Consider the following 14,378-nt stretch of genomic DNA (forward strand, 5'->3'; position numbering starts at 1 on the left):
TCAAAAAAATAGAGATGAAGGGGGTGAGGATGGTGAGGATGCAAAGTTCTGTCTGGATGCATTAGTAGGAAAGTGCCGCTGGCTGGCTGGGCCCAGCACAACCCTAGTATTAAAAACAGATAAGTCACATGTGAGAGAAAAGGCCCATTATGCTCTGGATTCATAAATGTGCATCCCGAGGGCCAACTTCTTCTGTTTTGGAGCAGATTTATGAATCTCCACTGAATCGCCTGTCAGTTGCAGAGCTGATCATCACGGCGGGTCACCGGAAGTCATTCTGCCACAGACAACCGCAGGTACCTCGGTCGCTGCATCCCAAAATACTGCAGGAATACAAAACATACACGTCCCTCAAAGTCAAGCGTTCAAAACTGCCCAGCCCAAAACAGCAGCACCGCCTAGTGGAGGGTCGATAGATTGCAGCAGATTCACATCGAATTGAGTTTCACTTGATATAAAAATGTTGCTTAAAAGATATAAATTGCTCTACAGACTAGGGCTATGCTCTATTGTTTTCTGCAAGTAAAAACGTTATCTTATCATGTAACTTACTTTTAAGAGATGATGCCAAACCCATTCATTGGCCAGTTGATCCAGACAAGTGTTTATTGTTGATAATTAAAGCATTTGATCATTGAAATATTAATTTAGAAACCTGATTTTATGTGAAAATAATCTGTTAACAGTAATATTCATTTTGTAAATCACAAAATGATTGAGATCTTGGTCTCTAATATAAATAGATACCCTTTATTAGCTAGTGACAAATTTGCTGTTTAATATTAAAATTGTGTGGTTACTAAAACTGAAACTGTCCTTTAACTGTGACAGAGTAAAATACAATTCTAAATAATTGCTGTCATTGGCGACCAATATAAATGTCTACTATGTCTACTTCCTATAATCAATCTTGCACACACAAACACACAAAACAAGGGTGCAACACCATTTGTCAGGAATTATACGTTTTTACTGGAGCAGGTCTTCACTCACTGCAACTTTATGAATGGAAAAGTGATGATTTGACTACAAAGAATCAAATGTTATCATAGTTTGTATTTGGGTGAATACAGAATGTGACACCCCCCTTCATCCTCGGCACGATGGATGGAGAAAACATCCCAAACCAAAAATTGGAGCTTCAACACATGACTGGTGTCCTGATGCAAGTTCAAACAGATTTCCCTTTGGCCCTTCCCGGTTCTCTGTGACGTCGCCGTTTGACGTCGTGCAAAATGTGGATTGAAGGAAAGAGCAACACCGCAGGCGTTTGATTTTGGAGAACCACAGAGGAGATACAGAGAGGGAATATACAGACGGTCTACTACATCATAATGAGAGTCAAACAGGAACTAATCTGCATAAATAATATAAAGTCAGTTAACCAAAAAAATGACTTTGCTAAGACACAACACAGATTAGATTATGCTATGTGTGAGAGAAACTCGGGATTGCTAACAACAGAGTAAATATTCCAGATTTAGAGACAGATTCTAAAAGGGGTGGGAAGTTTAAAATGGATGGCATTTCAACAGATGTAAACAAAACTCACTATTCAACACCAAACATGCACACAATCAACACATGACATAAGCATAAGAGTGGTTCGATCTCAGTCTTCAAGCTTCCCTTCCAGAATACTTTCAAATGTGAATGGGAGGAACTTGAACCCCTGACCGGAGTAAAACTTGTTTTGGAATTCCACCCTGAAAAAGATCAAACAAAAAGTCAACGATCAGAGAAGGGAGGAAAAAAAAAAAATCTGTCACACCGAACCGGGCTGCCGTGACTGCTTGGTTTGAGTAATGCTGAGCAGAGCTCATTGCCGACCCCTGCTCTCCATTCCAGCATGTAACCCACCCACGCCCGCCCTCCCACGTGCAGCCGCTGTGCGGAGGTCCAGTGGGTCTGGGGCCCGGAAACCTAAGCTCCTCTTCCTTTGGAAAAATGATCGCCCTCTATATTTAAAAAACACGATGCCGAGTGATGGCTGGGTGACCTTTTAACAGGGGGGGTTGCAAATACCTGCCATTCAAAAGGGCCAGGGGGTGGAGGTGGGGATGGGGGTGGATCCTCAGAAGGGTTCCTTCACACGCATTGCCAAACAAGCACTCTCTGGTCATCAAACTAATGCATCGCAGGAAAAGCTGAATCATCTACGGACTGCGAAAGCCATACCTTTCAATTACTAATGTCAGATACGTGACTTCCATTGGTTACCAAGGGAAAAATACACTTCGGTTTAAAAAAAAAAAAAAAAAAACATTGTGGATGCTGTTGTAGGAAACCGAACCATTAACTTTATTGACAATGTCCCTCCAACCCTTTGACGTACAAGTGTTCATCTACCCTCACCAAGGTAGGCGATCAAAAGGTATGCTTCATATTTGTCCTTGGAGTCTTCAAAGCGCCCTCGTGTCACAGACGACGATGTAGTGCAAACACACATAATGTCCTTGTTGATAATAAAAGCAGGCAGAAACGCTAAACTAACACACACAAAACAAAAGTGTGCTTGTGCTATGCAGGTTGTTCAACAGGCCTTAAAGCGCTGACGGTGCCACAGCCGTGCACTCAGACCCAGGGAGGTTTTGGCATGTGTGTGTGTGCGTACGCGTGTATGTGTGATTTTCAAACTTAATTTTTTCATGGTTTACGGAAGAAACATAATGAATTATATTTTATTTGGTTAAGACAATGATGTAATTTGCATTGATTTGTCCACTGCATTTGTAAATACTGCGAGGTCTTTATATTTCCATATCATCATGTTGATAGAATATATGAATAAAGTTTAAAATCCAGAAATGCCTCTCCCTTTACATTCCCGGATATCTTAAAACAAACTGCCCAGAGATGTTTTCTTTTTTTTTTACTACATATAAACCATAAGGTACTCTTTTTACTCTTTTCTTTTCTTCTTTGAAAGAATGTCAGTACAACGGTAGAAATGGGCTGAAATCTTTTGCATGCAACCAGTTATTTATCAAATAATGACCAGATGAATGTTTATTTCAGTTTCTTGAGACAGAAAACCACAAGAAAACAGGTTTTAATGATTGCCTGCATGTGAAACATTCAGTTAATGCACGTTCAAAGTTGCACATAAAACCATAGCAAGTCACAGCGAGATTTGTTGCAAGGCTTCTGGTCAAAGTGATTGTGTTCCATAAGTCAGTCAGTGTTATTTCAAATGCAGACAGACGGTTTGATTTTGAGGCTCTGTATTAAACTTTGGGAGGAGAGAAAGCCGGACGTACGTACAAAATCCGAAGTAAATGCGAATGAGGACTTACCAGTGTAATCGTAGTGCGTGCAGGAAGGCTGACAGACCCTCCATGATGAGCAGAATTGCAACGGTGAGAACGGCGAAGAAGTAAAAGACTATTGAGAGGAGGAGGAACCCTCCAAGGCTGCTTGTGGAAAGGCCAATGTGCATCACCATGGACCACAGCACCTCAGACAGTTCTGCACGGAGACCAGGCACAGATGTTAGCAAAGTAACAGAAAGAAAATGAAATTGTTCTTTCTACAGTTTTACACTAAAAAGACAGGTTGTCAAAGAGTTGGTCAGTGTGTCTATAATGCTGATTTAAAGTTCATAAACACTTTCATTATTATAGTTCTATTGGTTTGACTTTGGAAGGCATCCATGGAGACTCATTTACTTTACTTGAAACTGAAATGTAATGTGTTATTGGACTGTGGTTGGATTTGGGATATGTGAAACCCCCCTCAGACAAACAAAACACTAAATATTCCTTTGGAGAATGTGGCTTAGGTCATGTGGCTAAAAGAAGGAAGCATTAAGTAGCACAACAGTCTAGCTTCACAGTGCAGCGTCAGACAGGAAACGGCGACCGCCCTCACCGACACCCGGACTCAAGATGCTCATGTTTCCGAAATAAGTCTAAAAATAATCAGTTTTTACGGTCAGGACGTAACTTACGTGCATGAGCCAGGCTGAGGGCCCAGAGTCTCAGATAGGACGCTGTGTTGGAGATGCAGCCCAGGCAGTACTCGATGGTGTGAATGGCTTGGTTTACCGCCACATCTGCTAAGTCAAACTGTGGGATGAGCAAGACACACACAGATGTAACTGCAGGCCTGTCTGAACTCCAGGGAAACAAAGCCCTAAACAGGCATCGCAGTGGAGTCTGCTATATTCATGAGGCATGATCATTCTGGAAATTGACAGGGAGCCTTTGGAGATCAGTCTCGCGTCGATATTAGTTTGTTTTCTTTTTTTTTTTTGCGAGGATCCTGTAAATCAGATTATTCTGCGGGCCCCACTGATGCCACATGCACATCTGGGTGAAGGGGAGACCGGACGGAATCAGTGGAGGAGAATACCGCAATCAGCGCATCCCTGCAGCCCATGGATCAACAGACTCCTGACCTAAGACACGCCAGCCACCAAACACACACACCAGCGACTAACACAGATTAGCAGGCAGATGGGACTCGAGCAGCGGGAGACGACGGACAGCTTGCAACGATACAGCAGAGGGGCAGACGGGGATGGGATTGCTGGGCATGCACTGGGGGGCGGGGGATACAGGCTTGAGGTGCGGTGTGAACTCCTATCCTACCTCTTCCTCTTCTCGGGCCTTGAAAGCGGGTGACAAAAGGCAACGCTTGGGTTATTGCCAACACAAGTACACACAGAGGGACACACGCACACACACAGATATTGGTAAAACAAGAAAGTAACAAGAAGCCAAGTTACTCACTTAGGAAAAAATTGTAAAGCCTTCATATGACAAAACAGGTGACAACATTTTTTGCTGTGAGCCACAGTCAAGGTATTTAAAGGCAGCAGGGCGATACATTGGATTCCCAGATGCAGAGAACTATAGTTTGTTTCCAACTGCGGGCGATAATTACCGTAATTTCCGGACGATAAGCTGCGACTTTTTACACGTAAACAACGATGCGGCTAATGTATGGACTTTTTTGGGGGAGACAAACGAGCTTCACGCCGCTAAAACATTTATCCTCGTCACATCTGACCGATGAAATGACCGGGAAATTCTGAGTCCATTAAACTCTGACACCGAAGAAGACGACTTTGACGGTTTTAGTGCGCAGGAGGAAGCCCGAAATAGCGATCGGCTAGCCGGTGCGGCTTATATTGAGGTGCGCTCAATAGTCCGGAAATTACGGTAATTATTTTAAAAAGTGTGTGTGGGACTCCTGTGATCCCCTGGTCTGCAGTCTCAATAGCCTGATGGTTCTCAGCTGCTCGACTGTTTAAAAAAAGGGAGAGATCAGTTTGCTTGTTTGTCTCTGATTTTTACCTCAGGCTCTTCCTCCGACTGCTGTGAGAGCTGATCATGCTGGATTATTTCGGCCTCATCCTCGGTGGGCCCGTTGCCCACCCTGATCCCCCCGAAGTTCTGTGTGCCCTGTGGTATGAGACGGGACAAAATAAAAAAAATTAAAAAAAAAAAAAAAAAAAACAAATAACATCAAGCGTTAGCTCTTGAGTGTCTTTTTGATCAGATCTTCCACTGGCGGCATCTCACCAGGTGTTTCCGCCATAGGTGCTGTCTTCGTAGAACAACAGTTTTCACCACTAACATACAAGGAACACACGCCAGGGCGACAAGAACCAACAACGACTGCAGGCCCATCTGAAGGTTTGGGACAGGAAAAGGAAATAAAAGATAATGATCTTGCCCTGGGTAATTCGGGCCAAAGTTTGTACGACTCCAAGCAACGGGAGCCCCACCTGTCCGGCGTACAGAGGTTTGTTAGTGGGGTCGTTGTAGTTGAAGAGGAACATGTTGATGAAGGCGATGAGGAGGCTGGGGGCATCTTTGGACGTCTGCGCATCATACGAGACCCATTTGTAGAAGATCAGAAGCACAAGGTATCCGAACAGGCTGGACATGAAGACGATTTCTGGGATGAATCCCAAGTAGATATTGAGCGGCCTCTTGAAGTACCTGGTGAGAAACACATAAACATTTCTGACATCCGCTCAAGAGTGGAACGCTAAACTACAGCGGGGCCCGACTGTTCAGACGGAAATCTCACAGGTGGTTAAAGAGACTCAAAGTGACTCCAAACAGCATGTGGATGACACCCAGGATGATTGACATCTTCATCTTGAAGGAATTCAGGAATGTCAGCTTGTTGGTTGCGATGTTCCATATCTGACGGGTGGCACGGGTCAGAGAGGGAGAGTCAAACATTGCAGGTTGAGGGTTATATTTTTGACATAATACTGAGAAGAAGATAGTTTTTCCATGTTTGTTTTATTTATTAGCAGTGGAAGGGTGCATAGAGCCAGTCACAGGACCACACAGAGACACAACCAACCAATCACACCTACGGACAATTTAGTCTTCAAAGAAACCTGCTGACTATTTTGGCCGGTGAAGGGAAAACAGAAAACCCACTGACAACAGAGTAGAACCAGTGACGCCAGAGTGCTTATAAATGTACCTCTTTGCAGGCTTTGTATATTTAAGAGTGGAGACTCTGCTTTCTATGCAGGTTTAGAAAAAAAACTCAAAAAAGGACATTGCTCTCTCTCTCTCTCATTCAAGGGTAAAGTACGGTCATTCAAGGCTTCTAAGAGATTTCAGTGTCATGTGACCACTTGGAGTGTGGGGCAAAGGTCATTAGCACATCAACGGAAACTCAGGGCTGACATTCTGTCTAATTCTTGGACCTGCAGTATCTTTTGTTCTGTTTCATGAGTGGAATCATGATATACATTCAACTAAAAACCCTAAATATCCGTCCGTTTATTGCAAAGGAAGGGCGTTACTTTCAACAATGGGTTGTTGACAATTTCCTTGTTTCTAACACTGAGAATTTATCATGTGTGCGGAATTTGAGAGAAAAGTATTTACCGGGTCAATGCCGATCGGGTACGGGCCTTTGAAAACTCCCTCTATCGCCGGGTCCAGTTGCAAAACTCGACTTCCCTGAAGTGTTTCAACACTATAAAACAGTGTGAGAACACAGGTAATAACTTAGACTAAAAATTGTTGTTTTTTTTTTGTTTGTTTTTTTAAAAGTCACCGGTTGATGCCTCGGACAACACTTACGTCCAGTTGCCCCCAACTTGAGGGTTAAACATGGGCCTGACACTCCAGCCAGAGCCAAAGAGGTTGAGGGACTTTGAGAAGCAGTCGTTGTAAATGATGCCCGTGTAAATGGAGAAGATTCCCATCAGCAGGATTATGTAGCGTCCGGCAAACACCATGCTAAACATCTGCGGGAAAACACAACTACGCTTAAATCTTTGAGTGGAAAATGGAGCATCAAGGGTTTGCTTCGCTAGAAATGAGAACCAGATTCAAAACCAGAAAGTCTCTGGGGCTGAAGTGAGACACTGCTAAGGAATGTGTCAGGCTAATGAGGCGGCCACGATGAAATCAATACCTCATTATCATTCTTCTGGGCCAACAACCTGCTCTCTCTCAACACGAGATAGAGAGCGGCGCAGGTCATAAGCGTCCCGTGGCCAAGGTCACCAAACATGACAGCAAACAGGAAGGGGAAGGTGATGATGGTGTATGGTGCTGAAGACAAGGAGGGAGGCATCCCGTGAAGGGGAGCGGGATGGGGAAAGGAAAATAAATGAGTGACACATCATGGTGAAAATGACGTCCAAATGAATCGGCAATGGATGATGTGACAGACTGTGTAGCTGAGGATAAAATAATTCTTTGCCGCTGCTTCGAACTATAGCCAACTGGGTAGATTTTAAGTTACAGGTTCCCCTGCATTCCAAAATAAAATTTTAACGCCACGCTCACCTGGGTTGATCTCACGATAGCTGCCGATTCCGTAGGCATCCACAATGTTTTGAAAGCCTGAGGTGAACTTGTTTCTCTTATTGTAGGTGGGCGGGGTCTGCTTGGTCTGCATCCTATTGAGGATGGAAGGCACAGTGGAGCCACTCTTTTCCTGTATTGGGAGGACCAACGCTGATGTGACCCGTTTAACATGACAGACGTCATTTAAACAATTCTACTAGCAAAGCACCGCTGAGCAGACACTATGAAATTATATACAGCATAAATTTTAAACTATCAGTTACAGCATAAAATGACTACAGCGTAATGAGTATTACATCATGTCACACTACAATCCCTACCATTTAGGGAAAACTAAGTATGCATTTTGTGTTATTTGCTCAATATTCATACATTAAAAAAAGAGGTTGATAAAGTTGGTACGCGGCACTCATTCATTCTCCTAGGTTTCTTTGATGATTGACAGACAATCACCAGAACCAAGAAATATTACCCTGCATGCCAAGCACGTTCTAAGCTGAAAATACAAAATGGAATTTCATACCAGGAATAACATTTGAGTGAATATGATTACTTTCCAGTTTTCATTCTTTGGAGAATCTCACTAGGAAATCTCAACCAAAATGCAAACCGATTGAGAATATATAAAAGTCTTTTTTTTTTTTTTTACTCATATTCCTGGATTAGATTTAGATTTTATTATACTTTATTATCCCTTGCAGGAAATTCCCTCTGCATTTAACACATCATGCATGAACCATGAACAGTTGGCAGCAGTCTCTCATGGCCTTGAGGTGTTGAGGCTTTTCTATAACTATAACGAAAGTAAAAGTTCTGAATAAGCTGGATTTAACAAAAGCTGGAGTAAACAAAACATCTGTTTGGGCTGGGGTTCTTTACACCTACTGACATATAAAATACTCAAACTTACACCACTATAATACATAAACGTCATTAAATTATGAAGTCAAGATACTGAATATTAGACGGTCGGCATGAGACAAAGCGCATGGGTTCCTCACCGTTCCTCTGCGCAGAGCAAACTGGATGGAGTCCAGGTCCGAGACGGGGCACCACACCTCGGCTATCAGACACTTCTGAGTGACGTCGATGTTGCAGAGGTTGAGAGTGTGGTATATGGCCTTCATCTTCCTCACCTTGATGAACCACACCCGGACAGTCTTAGCAGCGGCCTGCAGAACTCGCTGTCGATGATCCTCTGTCTGGTTCAGCACCTTCACGAGGGACATGGAACAAAATGTGATCAAATCCATGCTGGATGTGGAACAGAGAAGTGTGAATCAGGTGAGGACAAGGCTGCTGCTATCTTCGTGATTGTTCTTTGCTGTGCCTTGCAGCAATCAATCGACAGCTTTCTAAGAGCATTTTTCTGTTGATATCAGTTTATTTACCATCTGCAGGTCATCTATGCGTGCATTCACCCCCGCAAGCATCTCTTTCCTCTCCTGGGGTGTTTCTGGACAAGGGTACAGTGTTGCTCTAAACCTGTGGGAGAACAAGGGAAACGGGTTAGGATCTGCCCTCTAACATGAAGTCACAGTTACTGGACGGCCTGTTACCCTTCACAGATCTTTTTTACTCTGTTCTTCAGCTGGTCGCCCTGGAAAAATATGATGAAGACAGACTTGTGGACCTGGTCACCCTGTGGAAGCATCACATAGATGATGTGAGCAGCATTACACAAGATTACTATGCTAATCTGGGGTATTAAAAAGCATTATAATATTGATTGATTAGTGACAAATTTTGACAACTGACCGTAGTCGGGTCCTCAAGAGGATCCTCAATATCTGCCTGTCGAAGGAAGACATTCCCTCTGCAAACTCTCCACAGCATCCTCTCAAATGTGGGAATACGTTCCCGTCCAATGACTCCGGCCACAAATCTAGAATGGATGGATAGATTCAGAGAATGCCCTCATCGAACCGATATTGATTGATATGCCCGGATAAAAAAAAATAAAAAAAAAACGTATTTCACAAAATCCAGTTTGACAACGACTGTAAGACAGTACCACCGGGGCTAACAAACTTAAGTCAGAAATGTCCCGGTCCAAGTCTGACACCTGTATGTAAAAAAATCCCCTAGTCAAACTGACAGATATACGGCACCCTTAATACACACTTAACAACAACAATACACAGATGAAAGACACCATCAAACATAAGGGGAAAATCTACATTTTAAATTAAGAAAAAAAAGAGAAAGGACATGAGATTAGAAAAGGAGAATCACCCCAGCCTGAGCGGAGCCCCTCGGTTAACTTCGTTGGGATCCAGGAGCGTGGACGACTCTTCCAGTAAACTGGGGTCTTCCATCTGCAAGAAAAAAATGTTAAATCATTACTGAGAGAAGCATGACGACAGAGAAAAGAGGAAAGCAGAGACCAGCACCGGCACTTGCAGTCATCAGTTAATGGCTGAGCAGGTAAATGCTCTGCTAAATGATTCACCTAAATCATAGCTTTTAGCAGCAGTTTAAAGATGAGTTAACATCCAGTCATCCCACTTTTGTTTGTGAAGGCTGTGACACTGAACTGATGAAGGGCAAAGGTTAGCAGACAAGATGTATCATAACAACTCATGCCAAGAATTAGAAGCATGCTATTGTGGCATTTCAAGGAATAAATGAGTGGCCGAAGTGGAGGACTGTAATTAAAAAAAAAAGTAGATTATGAAATATCTTGTGAGGAAATATGACAACATTGAGCAGCAATAACTCTTCCTTTGTTTGTTTGTATAATCCTTCTGTGGGCATCAAAATATGTAAAAATACACACAGAATAAAAGGGATTTCTTGCTACAAAAATGTATTAAGCGTTTTTGGTTTGAGAAAAAAAAAAAAATATATATATATATATATATATTAGCAGTATTTTATTTGATTCTCTGGATTTAGTTGGTATTAGAGGTTAAATCAGGCTATAAACAACTGTAATGTCCCGCCTCTGGTTTTGCAAGGCCTTGAATCATAGACCTAAAACAAGCCCTGAGGCTGACCTCATCAAAAAACTGCTGGGTTCGACGCAGGATGTGTTTTAGCTCTGTCAATTCCAGGAAGTTCTTCTTTAGGGCCTCTTGGTTGGTGTTTATTTCCTTCAGCTCATTCTCAAGCTTTTCAAACGTGGCCTAGAGGGAGAGGCAGACAAACAACGCAGTGAGCGGATGCTGGCCGTGAAGGACAGCGGTCAAAGGAAATCTTTAACAGCCAATAGCGAAGCTGTCACCTCCAAGTCGATCATGTCCCGAGGGAAGGGGACTTCAGGGTTCTCGCCTGTGTCGACTATTGGGATGTTGGCCTTCTTAATCTCCTTCTCAACAAATCCTAAGAGAACAGGCAAGACCATCTGTTCATACCCATCCGCGTATTTACACATTTCATGCACGGAAAAGAACACAAGGTTGTTGCTCTTTCAGCCTTTACAATAACTCACTCAATTTGCGATCCATCTCTTCACATCGCCGTACTTCATTGACAAACTTACGCTGGAATACGTTTACGTCAGGATTCAACTGCAAGCAAATAAGAAAAGATAAACGTGGCTTTAAAGAGTCAACCCGGTGATTTTTTTTTTTTTGAGGGGGCGTGAATAACATTTATAGAAAAACAGAAAGGGCAAGAATTATGTTTGATGCACTGATTAAAAAAAAAATGTTGATGCAAAATTTTCTGAGTGCCAAACCAGTATTTCAGCACAATGCTCCCCTTAGGACTTGATTGGAATGTGCCATCCCATGTGTGGAATGAGGAGTCAGCTGTGAGCACATGATTAACATGATGGGGGAAGCATGCATGCTTCAGCATTTGAAGCGGTCATCTACACTATTGCAGTCAATGATTGCAAAATACATTTTGCCAGGGACAGAGAACCCAGAGCAGAGCTTGTAGCTAAAAAAGCATTCGCAATTCACAAGGTACAACAGAAAGGGAGAGACGTCTTCTTACATCACGGAACTGCACCATCCCGATCTCTCCCAGTTCACTGACACAACAGTAAGCAGCTTCTGATTGGAGGAAGAGCTGAGCCAGAGTCATCTCTTCACTTCTGAAGAGTTCCCCCATGATGTCTCGGATCCTGAGTGCTCAGCACCTTTAGAAATAATTTAGAAGACAGAGAGTATTATTAGTGTTGTATGCAGCTTTGGCTTGGCAACCTTCACCGTCTCCATTCTGATCCCACATAAATTAATTGAGCCCTTGAAATGGCACATTGCTATCTCTGACATTATAAACAGGAAATCGATCTAGTCATCGTTCCAGAGAAGACTGGTTTCTAACATAAAATCAGAAGCAGAAAAAAATAGTTGCAACACGACTATGTTTCACATCGGAAAATGCACAACGGCGAAATGTTGTTGGTAATATTGATTAAACTGTGTCTGAGATGGGTGATGAAAGGCTCCCTGTCTGTGTATTTGTTCGCCGCACACAAAGGCCGAAACCTGGGCTTGTTCGCACCGTGTCATCCTACCACGTATTACAACATAAGAGTCCTTATAAAAATTGCATTGTGTTGTTAATTTGTTTTTCCAGAAAAACTGGTACTAGACTGGTACCTTACAGCATAAGTCAGTGTCAAAACATCTTAAACTTATGTCAGGTACAAGTGGCAATATTGTCTTTGTATTCTAGTTTATCTCTATAGTAAAATTATAAAGGAGAAAGATAGCCTGGTAATCTGGCAAATCACCAGGGCTGTTCCGCCTTGATCACATGCTCTACTTAACACTCCTGTGTCACCCATCTTGAATGATGGTGACTTTCACCAGATGTGTGCTACTTTAGCACAAGTTGGAGAAGTTGACATGTAACATAAAGAAAAACATATTTTTACATATGTATCTAATGAAAAATAGTGACAACCTGTTGCCCTACACTGATATTGTGTAATCAGATCAGTAGCATAGAAACAATAAGTAAAATTGACTATGAAAAATTGTATTTAAAATTGAAAAACTGATAACAGGGTGGCTGAAAATTAAACAGAAAATGGGGACAACAGGAAGGAGGTATATACGTGTATATACACACACAAAGAGAGAGAGAGAGAGAGAGAGAGAGAGAGAGAGGGAGAGAGAGGGAGAGAGAGGGAGAGAGGGAGAGAAAATTTAACTGCTAAAAGGCAAAATGATTAAATGATTGAATACAAAAAGAAAAACCCTCCTGCAGTAGAACGACCACACAGGGCTTATCTGAGGATTAGGAGGCAGCATGTGACCAGCAGCTCCAGTAAGCCTTCACACTCCTGCATCAACTCTGGAGTGGATATTTTCCGCATAATTTACGAAAACCAGTTTCTACAGCTATACTTAACAGCGTGAAAATTCCAGATTGGCTGTATAACCATAATCGATTCTATCGATGCTAACTAACCAAGACGCGATAACAGTCCACTGTTAGCTTCATTTGGGACTTTAGCTTCACCTGTCAGAGCTGGCAATGACAGAAAGCTAAAGGCTAATGAATACTAAAAAAAAAAAAAACACTTCAATTTTGTTGGTTACTATTCAAAACCTATACGAACTGCAAAGTTAAAAAAAAAGCTGCCCCATAGCTCGCCATTGATTGTTCAACGAATGAATAATTCAATCGTTGCCACTGCCAACAATGCAATTAAAAGCACACATTAAGTAGATTGAGGATGCTAGCAACTTCCTCTCTGCGTAATCCATGCCCTGGCTTCCCAAGGCTGGAACGACGGCTAACGTAATTCCACACCTGTTGTCCAAACTCAGTGTTACTACCAAAGTCGATAGTTCCACAGTATTAAAACACGTATCGCGTCCTAGCCGCGTACACGTACAATCACGTAACAGTTGTCAATGTTAATTTACTTACTATTTAAACAGAATCCGGTCCTTGCCCTCTGCCCCCTTGGATTTTGCTTTTAGCTGCCTTTAATAGACGGCTCTGCGTCGGAGCGGCTCGGCTCTCTACCCACTGAACTTTCAAAGCGGAAGTAACGATGCTGGTCATGTGACCTCAGCGCCTATTGCTACCAGTGTTGCTGATATCACAACGTTATGTAAGTTAAATTGATGAATTATTCTCCCTGTGGTTGCCATATAGAATAAAGTTGTTGTAATATGTTCATTTTCAACGAAAGTAATGCAATGATATGCACAAACTATCACTCTTAAAGTCGAATTAGTGGTGAAAAACTATTCTAAATAAATAAATAAATGAAAGTAGAGTTGACGTCACAAACGGTGGTTTTCACGTTATCACCCCGGCTAGCAAGATGTTTGTACGTTAACGATCGATACAGGTTGGTGTTTACGATTTGCAGTTTCAGCAACTGGCGGCTTGGAGGCGCTTTAACCCGGAGGAAACATATCTTCGAGGATTTCATGCGTATGAAGCTCATGGATCTGCAGGATCTCTCCGGCGTTTGGCATTTTGAGGTGCCAGAACCTACGGTGGCCCAGAAGCCTTATATAACAATGCGAAAGCCTCTACTTGAGTAAATCCATTAGCAGTCGTCTGAATAACGACTACTTCGTAGGAAGAGGAAAGTTTTAACTGAAAGGGCTTCTCATGAAATGCGTTATGTCTGATTTATCATTTGAATTCTAAAAC

The 14,378-nt window shown here is 42.5% G+C and overlaps 1 protein-coding gene across 3 annotated transcripts; it reads right to left on the reverse strand.

The window, feature by feature from the left end:
* Window positions 1-948: 948 nt before the first annotated feature.
* atp6v0a1a (ATPase H+ transporting V0 subunit a1a) lies at window positions 949-13,771 on the reverse strand. Of its 3 annotated transcripts, none has more exons than XM_086175383.1 (22): window positions 13,638-13,771; window positions 11,745-11,889; window positions 11,233-11,311; window positions 11,026-11,123; window positions 10,799-10,927; window positions 10,035-10,117; window positions 9,558-9,684; window positions 9,359-9,441; window positions 9,191-9,284; window positions 8,801-9,013; window positions 7,779-7,929; window positions 7,402-7,541; window positions 7,065-7,231; window positions 6,867-6,957; window positions 6,043-6,161; window positions 5,735-5,951; window positions 5,529-5,636; window positions 5,301-5,408; window positions 4,593-4,610; window positions 3,950-4,067; window positions 3,297-3,468; window positions 949-1,706 (listed from the first exon to the last, which is right to left on the reverse strand). In XM_086175383.1, exons 2-22 carry the CDS (start codon window positions 11,859-11,861, stop codon window positions 1,613-1,615), a joined length of 2,526 nt encoding a protein of 841 aa, XP_086031509.1. In that variant the 5' UTR covers window positions 11,862-11,889; window positions 13,638-13,771; the 3' UTR covers window positions 949-1,612. The 3 variants fall into 3 exon arrangements, with proteins under 3 accessions (XP_086031509.1, XP_086031508.1, XP_086031510.1); XM_086175382.1 differs by having other exon boundaries at window positions 4,593-4,637; XM_086175384.1 differs by lacking the exon at window positions 4,593-4,610.
* Window positions 13,772-14,378: the final 607 nt, after the last annotated feature.

This window comes from Fistularia commersonii, chromosome 28, assembly GCF_037954325.1.
Source record: "Fistularia commersonii isolate RoL2024-O1a breed Wild chromosome 28, RoL_Fcom_v1.0, whole genome shotgun sequence".
Lineage (NCBI taxonomy): Eukaryota > Metazoa > Chordata > Actinopteri > Syngnathiformes > Fistulariidae > Fistularia > Fistularia commersonii.

What these genes read in the sequence shown, in the direction of transcription:
- atp6v0a1a (XM_086175382.1), bottom strand. Translation starts at nt 11,861, where the DNA reads ATGGGGGAACTCTTCAGAAGTGAAGAGATGACTCTGGCTCAGCTCTTC. An exon ending in GGGACATGATCGACTTGGAG is followed by an intron (nt 10,928 to 11,025) that starts GTGACAGCTTCG and finishes CTCTCCCTCTAG; the next exon opens with GCCACGTTTGAAAAGCTTGA. An exon ending in CCCAGAAGAATGATAATGAG is followed by an intron (nt 7,232 to 7,401) that starts GTATTGATTTCA and finishes GTTTTCCCGCAG; the next exon opens with ATGTTTAGCATGGTGTTTGC.